Source organism: Kryptolebias marmoratus, linkage group LG8, assembly GCF_001649575.2.
Source record: "Kryptolebias marmoratus isolate JLee-2015 linkage group LG8, ASM164957v2, whole genome shotgun sequence".
NCBI classification, from domain to species: domain Eukaryota; kingdom Metazoa; phylum Chordata; class Actinopteri; order Cyprinodontiformes; family Rivulidae; genus Kryptolebias; species Kryptolebias marmoratus.
Genome location: NC_051437.1, coordinates 930,800 through 942,213, shown reverse-complemented (window position 1 = coordinate 942,213; position 11,414 = coordinate 930,800). Strand labels below are relative to the sequence as shown.

The following is an 11,414-nucleotide window of genomic DNA, read 5'->3' as shown; positions in this document are numbered from 1 at the left end:
ATATGCAATTTCAGCGGGCTGAACAAACAGCAAGTCTTGACCATCCTCCCCGGTCACAGCAGGCTGGGTGATGTTATCTTGATATGGAGGGTTGCTCTCCCCCTCCTGACCAGATAGGGCCTGAGTTTCCTCACTGTGAGGTCTCACTGGGTCAGGTTTGTGACTCGTCTCGTTTCCACCATTTTCACCTTTCACAACAGGTATAAACACCATGGGAATATCCTGCCATCATCAGGAAGAATAAGAGTTCTGTGTTTCTGATATGAACATAATCTGGTGTGAAATGTGGGTATCAACCTCAAAACAAAAGCAAAGAACTTGTGAAGATGTTGTCTGAAGCTGGGCAGGGAGTCATGATTTAAAGCAAAAAAAGTCCTGAACTGACATGAGCTGAAGGGTCACTTAACAAGGAAGAAGCCATTACTCTGAAAGTAACATTAAAAATACAGATTACAGTCTGCAAATGCACACAGGGACAAAGACCCTAATGTTTGGAGACATATTGTGTGATCTGATGTAGCTCAAATTGAACTGCTTGGCCATAATACAGTTGGAGGAAAATGGAAGAAGCTAGCAAACCTGAGAACATCATCCCAACTGTGAAGTATGGGGGTGGCAGCATCGTGTTGTGGGATCTTTTGCTGCAGGAGGGACAGGTGCACTTTACAAAATACATGGCATTATGAAAAATAAACAATATGTGAAAATATTAAAGCAGAAATCATCAGTCAGGAAGTTAAAGCTTGGACATAAATGGGTCTTCATTGTCAATAATCCGAAGCATTCTGCCAAATTAGTTGCAAAGAGACTTAAGAACAACAAAGTTCAATGTTTGGAGTGGCGATCACAAAGCACTGATCTCAGTCACATAAAACTTTTTTGGTAGAGCTAAAAAAGTGTGTGTGAACAAGTTGGCCTACAAACCTGACTCTGTTACACCAGCTGTCAGGAGGAATGGGACAAAATTCTATCAAATTCCATCATTGTGACAAGCTTGTGGGAGGAAACCCAAAACATTTGCCTCAAACACACTAAATGGTAGGAAAACCTAATTGTAACTGTGTGTCTTTCAGGAAAGTGATTAAAAAATTTAAATTTAAATTTTATTATTCTGCTATTTAAAAAAATAGAAATAATTTTGTGAATCCTAACTGACATGCAACAGGAATGGATTAGACGATAGGGGAAAAAAGGGTTATGTGTTTTTTTTTTATACAGTGTATGTAAACATCTAGTTTTAACTGTATCTATTTTTCCTGATCCAATGACAAGTTACCTTTTTTAAGTGGGTTGGCAGTCTGGGCCTGGCCGACCATCAAACATGCCTCATTTCCTGAAGCTCTGAAGGCTTGACGAGGTTCGTTTAACAGCTGCTCGTGGAGATTTGGTGCGAGGCACAGTCTGTCCACAATCTGTCAGTGACTTACAATTTGGGCTTGAACCTCAGAACTCAAGCTATAGTGTGGTGCAATGATCTTGCCCTAACCATTGTCTGAGTAATATGTACAAGATCATCTGCTATGCTAAATGTACATAGCTACATGATGAACAACAAATTGCTGTGTTTCATGGCTGAATAAATTATGTTGATAATGTCACTGTACAGGTTCTGTTGGGCAATTTTTTCTGTAATGAACCATCAGCTTTATTCACTATTTTTTATATTTGAACCAGTTTTAACAAAGTACAAAAATACTTTCAAAGTGTAAAGGCAGTTCCCCTTCTATTCTTGGATTCACAAAAAGCGTTGCTCAACTAAACTGATGTCACAGTGTCCATTCTGTGGGGGAGTTTATCATTTTGGCCTGTTGTGCACATCCTCATATTTGTAACTTGTTCATATACAGTAAAAACTTTGTTTACAGCTGGTGATTTTGTTGAATTCAGAAACTCCAGGGGTCTTTGTTATACTGGAATCTTAATTTATTCAATTTATTTGCAGGTCCAGAAGCATCTTCGCCAAAAGCAGCTTGAGATTGAGGACTTTAGTGTCTACTGGGATACAGAGTGTGAAATGCTTGGAAAGCTGCCGGCAAGTCAGATTCAGGTCAGTTATATGTAATGGTCATTGAGAAATTTTCTCATTTTATATAAACTCACTGGCAAAAAAAGGTTAGCTTTTAGAAGACCGGTCCAAAATTATTTGGTGCACTTAATAATAGTAAAGTAAATCAAGATGGCTGCTGGTAACAGACATGGTTTTGTTGGACTCTGCAAAAACCAGTCGGTATTGGAGCTGTTATTTTATGTCTACTTTTTTCATTTGCTTTGTCTGCTATTGTTTTTGTTGTGGTGAATGTGTGGCAACCTTTGCATGGGTTACTACTATTACATTTATGTGATTGGTCATCAAGCTGCGGGCACAGCAAATAGCAATAAAGAAGGAACGTCTGTGTTTGCCTGCTGTGTCTTCTACTTCTCCCACTAAGGCAAAGCCTTATTATTGGTGAAGACTAGACACGAATGAACCAAGTTTTTCTGCAGGTGAACAATGCTCAACTCTGTGTCTTTGGACATGGCTACTCTGTCTTTTTCTTATTTATTTATTTTTAATGGTGGCAGAAAGCCTCACAATGCAGTCCATTGCTGCCACCATCATGGGGAAATGCCACCCCCCGGATGTATTCTTGCTTCTGCTGTTGTTAAGTGGGGATGTCCACTTAAACCCAGGACCAGCTACTGGGCTGTGTGAGAAGATATACTTTTGCCCTTGACCAACTACTGAACTTAACAGTGGAGCGGACCCTGTTGACCGTGACAGTATTTTCCATTTGGCAACCAGTGGCGGCAGGAATCCCCACTTTACACAGAGTGTGAAGACAGCTCTAGTCAAACTTATGGAACAGCTGCTCCAGGCTTTTTCTGTTGAGAAGGTCACTCCTAGCTCAATCAAGAACTGGAACAATGTGTCTCTGTTTTGCTTGAACACTACTGATTGTCCTCAGCAACTCAAACTCCAAACCATCAACAACAAGCTTCATCAGGAGAGATGTGAGGAAACTGCTTGCTGTTCTACGTACACAGAAATAAAACTGCAGGTATTATCAAACAGGAAATCGTGCCACTGTAATCTGAAACAATAAATGGAATGTCCAAAGTAATTTTTCTAGAAAATTTAAGCATAAGGAGCATTACACCAAAAATAGTTCAGATTCAGCATTTATTATTTCCTGTCTCTGAGTTAAACTTGGCTGAATAAAAATGTAGTAACACACATGGTTAATGTCCCTGGATTCGCCTGTTATTGCCAAACAGACAGTCTGAAAAATGAGGGGAAGTCATTGTTTCCCTCAGAAACATTTTGAAGTTCTCTAAAATCAATCTAGACACGTTTGGATGGGAATGCTTGTCTCTGAATAGCACTTTATCACAATAATGAACTTCACTGTTGACGTCTCCACTGCTCTAGAGTCCAGTGGTGGCGTGCTTTACTCCAATGCTTTGCATTGCACTTGTTGATGTGAGGCTTGCGTGCAGCTGCTCGACCATGGAAACCCATTCCATGAAGCTCTCTACACACTGTTCTTGAGCTAATCTGAAGGCCACATGAAGTTTGGAGGTCTGTAGTGATTGACTCTGCAGAACGTTGGTGACCTCTGTGCACTATGTGCCTCATCATTTGCTGATCTTGCTCTGTGATGTTTTTGTGGCCTACCACTTTGTAGCCGTTGTCGTTCCCAATCGCTTTCACTTTGTTATAATACCACTAACAGCTGACTGGAATATTTAGTAAGGAGGAAATCTCATGAGTGGACTTATTGCACAGGTGGTATCATATACACCTGTGGCCATGGAAGTGATTGGAACACCTGAATTCCATGATTTAGTTGGGTGAGTGAATACTTTTGGCAATATAATGTATAAACTTCAGCAGATGATTAAAAACTCCAACAAGATTAGCCCATAAAACTAAAACTCTCATTGATGTAATTTTCACAAACAAATCTGAACGAGTGACAAAAATCTAGTATCTAGTGATAAAGTTCTGACTCATGATGAAATGCAGAGCATGAGCGTTTGTTTTTTCTCTTTTAAGTAAGGTTGGGAGCCTGACAGGTTGATGTTAGAGAGTTATTTATCTGGTTGCAAGTCTGTAGTATTGCAGTTTGTTGAAAATGTTTGTTTCAGAACTTAACTTAAAATGAGTGGATGTCACTCCTGTGGTAGACAAGTCTTGACTGGGTTTTTTGCAACAGGAAAAAATAAGTTCAGTTGGCGTCTTATTTAAATGAGTAAAGTGCCCTACTGACCTCCATACAGAACTGAGATACAGTTTGTAGCAGCAGGTAGGGGATATGGAGTGCTACTCCACATTTAATATAACTAGAGATAAAAAGCTCAGTGTGTTCTCATTAAACCACAAGCAGGTTGATGGAAGAACTTAGTGCACCGTAACATTTTAACACCTGGTACACCTTGATATTTAGTTACCTTGATTATTAAGTTACTCTCATAAGGTTTGGGCTGATGCATATCATATCATCCTCACCCCATGAGGCTTTGAGCCCAGCTAACATCTTTGTTGCCCAGATTCCTTCTCCTAACACACCACATTTTGTGTTCTCACTTGATCAGCTGGCTGCCTCCTCAGCAGTTGATTTAGCTGCTTCTACATAATGCAACATCAAATCTCTTAGATACTGCTGAAAGTTTCTACTGATCATCATCAACAACAATTTGTCATATGTAGTTCATGTGTAGAATTCTGGATAATTGCTAAAATGGATTCATGCAGGAGTAGTTATCTGATTATTATCAGTGTCCTTGAAGATGGTGCTTGCTGCAGACTGTGAGATATCAGAAGTGTAAAACAATTTAAGTGTCAAGATGACTCCTAAAATGTACATCTTTACAGTCATAATATATTCCAAAACCAGAAACCAAAACCAGTTTTGTCACGTAAAACCAGAAACTTTCAAGTATTTCACTGGGATTTTGTGAGAGACCAACACAAAGTAGTGCATAATTGTGAAGTAGAAGGAAAATGATAAATTGGCTTTGCACATCTAGCAACTAAAACCCTTGCTCATTCTTCTTTGCAAAATACCTGCAACTCAGTCTGATTGGAAGTAGAGAGTCTGTGAGCATCATTTTAAAGTCTTACCACAGCTTCCCAGTTGGTATTTAGGTTCTGAACTACCCAGTCAAAGTCCAACGTTAACATGCTTTGATCTAAACCCATTCCATTGTAGCTCTAGCTGGATATTTCATGTCATCATCCTGCTGGAAAGTGACCCTCTACCTCAGTCTAAAGTCTTTTGCTGTCTCTAACATGTTTTGTTTCAGAATTGTCCTGTTTTTAGCTCACATCAACTCTGTCCAGCTGCCCTGTCTGCTGTGATCCTTGGTCTTCATGATGCTGTTTGAGCATTAATATTCAGTAACAAATTTCTGAAACCTTCACAGAACAGCTGGATTTGTACTTGGATTAAATTATAGACGGGTGGATTTAATCAACCAATAAGATGACTTCTGAAGGCAGCTGGGTGCTCTGGATTTTATTTGCAGCTATAAATTAAAGAGACCTGAATACAAACGCACGCCACATTTTTCAGATTTTTATTTGTAAAAAGTTTGAAAACCATGTATTGTTTTTCTTCCACTTCTCAATGTGCTATTTTTTATTTTTTATTTTTTGTTTGTTTGTCGCATAAAATTCCAGTAAAATGCTTTAAAATTTGTGGTTGTAATGTGACAAAATGTGGGAAAGATCAAAGGTATGAGCACTTTTTCAAGGCATTGTTGGTTCAGAAGGACTTTGGTTTAACCGATATGTTTCTATATGAGTCATGTGTCTGGCTTTTTACTGTGCAGGATGCGATGACACAGTGTATGCAGAGTCGTGAGCATCAGTACATCTTTGAACCAGTGTGTGCCTCTGTGCTGCTGAAAAGAAATACTTCTAAGGAGCCTCTGAGGTCTCGACACACCCCTCGAATCGAAGGCCAGGTTCAACTGGAGCCTATGTCTTTACGCCTTTCCCAGGTTTGTCAGAAAATAAGTGATGTATAAAGTTATCTAAAAGTTTCTTGTTTCTTTTTCTTTTTAATGGGAAAAGAAAAAGCAGGCCTGAACTATTGTGTTGACAGTAAATTGATCATGTCAATATTATAAAAAAAAACTGACCGGAAGTCCTTGGAGCATTCATATTTGTGCTATTTTAAAATGTACCACCTACTAACAGTACGCTCAGAAAACAAAACTACAGTGATATAATTTTACACAAATGGTCACAAAGTTGTTTTGGGCGTCTCCAACCTGTCTCAAGAGCGCTAGAGCTGTATTCTGCCACTTGCACGGGAGCTCTCTTCTGACAGAAAACATCAGACACAAATGTCCTTATCCAAAAAACACATTGGTAATAAGTAATAATTATTAAGAAATTGGTCCAAATCTGCCCATCTTCATTTCTGAAGTGTACTTCTGTAGATTAAGTCGTAAGTGTGAGAGTATGATGTGGGCATATGTGGCAAAAAAATAATGTGCATAGCCAAGAATGCAGTTTTGCAAGTCACACACAGGAAAACCGAGTGTAACTTTCTTAATACTGGCTGTTCAAAACAGAGCTACACTGCCCATTGGTTACTTGGTTGCAAGCACTGAGAATTTAGTGAGAATGAAATGGAAAATGTACCTGTTTTTCTAACAATTTTGATTTGCCAACTAGTCTTCCAACAGTCACAGCCCAATGACATACCACCTTTGGTTCCACCTTTGACAGTGAAGAGTGTAGACACTGACATTTTTTTTCCTCTGTAATAATGTACATCTGATTCAACTGAACTTTTCTAGAGACATTTAAAGGTTGAAAAGTCAAGCCTTCTTGACACAAAATGGTATTTGTGAGTAGTGAGATCACTTTGCACATCTTAAATGCCAAAAAAGATTCTCAAAAAGTCAGACAATATTCAGAATGCACAGAATGTTTGTTCAAATTTAATATATTTGTTTTGTATTTTCTGTTTGAATTTTTCTTCTTTATTAGCATTTGTGACAATAGAGATTTTTAGATCAATCTTGGATTTAATGTTTCTTTTCTCTTAGGTTCAGTACCAGCAGATAATGGCTTTTCTTAAAGAGTTGGATCGCAGGGAGAAAGGGATGTTATACATACAGTTGAGACCCAAAGTACCAATTTCTGGGAAGTAAGTAACACCTTATTGCCAATTCTTCTGTCAGAGTCTAAACTTGGAGCATTTTATCAAGCTTTTTTTACATTTATAAAAATGATCAGGCTCTGTGAAGGTAACATAAAATCACTCAATAGTTGAAGTCCTCAGCATTAATTTCCAAAAAGCACTATTCTTTGTTTTTTACTGCTTGTGCTCTTAGTAGCCTTACAATTATTAGGTGACATTTGGTTTCTTAATATTCTTGCATTAGCTGCAGGATGTGGTGGATGTATGCCATTCAGGCTAACCTGAAAGAAATAAGGGAGCAGCGGCAACGAAGCAGCTGGAATTTTGCTTTGCAACGATGTCGAGATGCACAGACCTACACAAGCCTTTATTTCAAAAGGCTTAAAGGAGTTCTGCTGAGTCCTCAGGAGGAGGTAATTCACTCTCACACATACAAGAATCATACATGGAAGAGGTTATATGGGATATCTAAATATGTTGTGCCTAGACTGTAACAAAAACAAAGTGCATTGTTGTTATACTAATTTGACATTCTGCTCAACTTACCAACAGAACTCATGAAATGTAGTGCTTTCAAGACGCTTGAGCTTCTTTGCTATTAATTCCCCCACCATGAAGTTGTCTGTGTTGCTTTGTGGTCTTGTAAATGCTGATTGTTGTGCATCCAAGCAAAGTGCCATTACTTCATCGGTCAGCATGTCTGTCCTTTCAGCTCCTCCAGTTCAGCATGCTTACTCCTGTAATGCTGCTCTAGATTGGACTTCTTCATCACTGCAGCAGATTTTCACAAACTGAACACAGATTTGCTTTTCACTTTGACTAAAAAATAATCACTTGTCCAATTCTCCTGAAAAATGCATTAAGTACTCACTTTTCTTTTTTCAGTCCCCATGATCAATACCTGCCCGTCACCGGATCTTGTCTTGTACTGATGCTTGACCACCTATGTTGAGTTCACTTGACCCTGATCCGGCCTTGAATATATATATGCATTAAAGTCAACTTTATCACAGAAAGGCCATTATTTGTTAATATTTTTTTTCCTTTCAAGTTTTTAATAATTTGTCTGTAATTGCGCGGCAGGCTGGATAAAATGGTTCAGAGGGCCGTATCCAGCAATGATAATAAAGTGATTCTAATTCGAATGTAATAATGAACCATGACTCACAGAACCTGGTCCTCTAACCCTTGTTTTCTTGCTGGGATTAAAAAACAAACAAACAAACTTTACAATTATCTTCAAACATGATCCAACAGCAAAAGTGACTTTAAATCAGTCTAGCTTCAAAACAAAAACTAGGATGCAATTTGAGTGTAATTAGTAAAATAAATAATATAGCTCATTTGTGGGAGAACATAGGAATCGTTATGACTGTTAAACTTAAATACCATTTGATGACCCGACAGACAGACCAGAGTGGAAAAAGGAATCATTCCAAATGCCAAAAAACAACTAAATGTCTCCTCATACACACAGTATGTACAGCTGAACCCATCAGAATCATGTTAAATCACCAGTGGTTTGAACAGTAACTTGTGTCGCATAGAAAATGTTAGATTATTAAAATTACTTAGGTTTCAAATAAAGATAGCATATTGTGACCAGGAGCTAAAAAAATGACCGATGTTAAAGCATAATTATCATAGTTCCAAATAAACATAGACACAAGCTCAAAGACATTAGTGCAGGAAACTGAATAAAGCAGTCAGCACAATGAGCAACTCATCATTTAAGGAATGGTATTTGTTGACAAGAAGTCTTTTGTCCAATTATAATTTCTTCTTTTTAGACTGTCTCCCCTAAATGTGATTAAGACCATTCAGAGTGCCAGGGCGTCATCCATCCTCTCTCTTTATGACAGCAAGTGGAGTGTATTTGAGAGTTTGTGTGGGAACAGGGATGTGATTTAATTTCACTGTCCTGTATCTGAGGTATTACGCGTCCTACAGAACTTATTGGATTGTGGAAAAGCTTTTTCCAGTATCAAAGTTGATTTAGCTGCCATTTCGGCATGCCATGTGGGTTTTAGAGACGCTCCAGTGGGCTAGACGTTCTTTTCCGCAAGGACATTTTATACTCCAAGAGAAGCCCCACTGTCAATCTTCAAGAAGCCACTTCCCCCACAGTTTTGACCACTGTTGAGTCTCATCATTTGTTCAGCAGCACCCACACACAGCCTCCTGGCCTCTGCCCAGGACAGATTAGCGGTCACTCTTTGATTATTGGATCCCAGAAGCTAATGTTAGCTCCCAGCAGTTAATGTCCCAGCGTGATCTTGGGCACACTGGTTCCTGATCAACTCATGGACCAGCATGGACCTCATTAATCACCCCTACTTCATATTTCTGGCCAGCCACACAATAGCTGATGCAAACCCTCAGGAGATAAAGGTTCTGCCCAGACCTTTTGTCGAGAACTGGCTCTCAGAGCTACTACGAGAACAAAATGCCTTGCATCTACATGAGCAACAGCATATTTCTTCACTTCTTGCAGAGTATAAGTCCAGCTTTAATGCCTCTTTCCATTTCAGGTCTGGCATCACTGTACTCTGTATTGTTTCCTGATCTCTAGGCAGTGTTGTGGTTTTAAGGAACTTTTGAACTTTTGTTAAGTAGTGCTATATAAATAAACTGAATTAAAACAGATCTTTTGTTGGTTTTTTGTCATCTAGAGTGAACTGGAACGAGTTGAAGAGGAGCAGACATTGGAGGAACTTCACAGCCTCAGAGAGGTCGTTCATGAGTGGATTCTAAAGCAGGAACAGATTGCAGAGGTTTGTTTATATGATGATGCAGCATTTAGTTGAGTTGCACAACCTGATTTTACTTTTCAACTTTAAAAATTTTGTTTTAATAAACATATTTATATGATAGGTAATATACAGCAGAGGTCCCCAACCTCCGGGCAGTGGACCGGTACTGGTCCATGGGTCATTTGGTACCTGGGCGCACAAAGAATAATTAATGTATAGTATTTCCGTTTTTTTATTTTTTGAGTCTGAACGACATTTATTTTAAAAAATGACCTGATTCTCTCCACTACATCAGTCTATGACTCACTCTTGATGCGTGTCAAAATGCTTATCTAGGTCAGCTAACAAAGCTGCAAGTACACGTTGGATTTACGTTTATTATGTTTTAAAAAATACCCCCATTTTCATGCCGGTCGTATCATTTTATTTTGTTGCATTCATCCGCGGTCCGTGAAAATACTGTCTGATAATGAACCGGTCTGTGGATCTAAAAAGGTTGGGGACCATGGTTATACAGCAATTCAGCAGTTGAAAACTTTTTAAGATGTTACTCAGCTACGGTTATAAGATGGAGCTCTAAAAATAAACTTACATTAGGGAAAAAGGAAAATAGATTCATATTATGACCAAAATATAAAATGTTACATACAAATATTACCAGGTTGATGTATGTTGTCACATTGATGCAATTTTTAGGGTTGTATGTTTTCAATTTAACCCAAATAAATAAACAGTTGCTGTTTGTTCTCAAATGGTTAAGTATTGCACAGTGCAAATGGTATTTTGTTGGCTAACTCATTATTTTCTTTCTTATTATTGGGTTTTCTGAAGTTCCAAGTTTCACATGTAAATTATTATTATAATTAGTATGCAGCAACAGAGAATTATCTAATAGGCTTAGGATGGTCTGTGTAAAATAAAAAACTGGAGGTGCTTCATATGTGCTTCTGTACTGCTGGATTTTTAGATGAACTTTCAAGTAGACCTGGAAGAGTAAATGTAAAATAAAATGTGACATGACTTTGATTAACACACAAAAACTGATATTGGTTCACACATTATGAGCATTAATATAAACAACTCTAAAAGTATTAAACAGTGAAGCGAATTCATTTCCTTTTGCTGCAGACTGAAAACGTTTGGGTTTGACATTAAAATATAAAAATGAAGCTGTGGTTGCTTGGTGGTCAGTGCTGCAGAATTGTAATCCTGAGGCTGCAGGTTCAAGCCCAGGTTCATGGCAAGAAGGGCATCCGGTGTAAAACAATTGCCAAATCTTTCATGTGAGTTTGCTCGCTGTGGAAACTCCTGAAGAAGGGAGCAGCCAAAAGAAGAAATAGAAAGATGATCAAAACATAAAAGTGCTTTTATTTCAAGGTGTTTACATCTGGATTAACTGTAGACACAGTGGCTGTTATATCCATCCATCCATCCATCCATCCATCCATCCATCCATCCATCCATCCATCCATCCATCCATCCATCCATCCATCCATCCATCCATCCATCCATCCATCCATCC

The 11,414-nt window shown here is 38.5% G+C and overlaps 1 protein-coding gene across 3 annotated transcripts in view; it reads left to right on the top strand.

Moving 5' to 3' along the window:
- Positions 1-11,414, top strand: part of vps13d (vacuolar protein sorting 13 homolog D) — a 107,331-nt gene that overhangs the window by 15,489 nt on the left and 80,428 nt on the right. For all 3 annotated transcript variants that reach the window (XM_017436743.3, XM_017436744.3, XM_017436742.3), the window contains exons 7-11: positions 1,943-2,047; positions 5,815-5,985; positions 7,045-7,145; positions 7,384-7,552; positions 9,812-9,913. In XM_017436743.3, the coding sequence (XP_017292232.1) occupies positions 1,943-2,047; positions 5,815-5,985; positions 7,045-7,145; positions 7,384-7,552; positions 9,812-9,913 (648 nt within the window). The remainder of the gene's footprint in view (positions 1-1,942; positions 2,048-5,814; positions 5,986-7,044; positions 7,146-7,383; positions 7,553-9,811; positions 9,914-11,414) is intronic.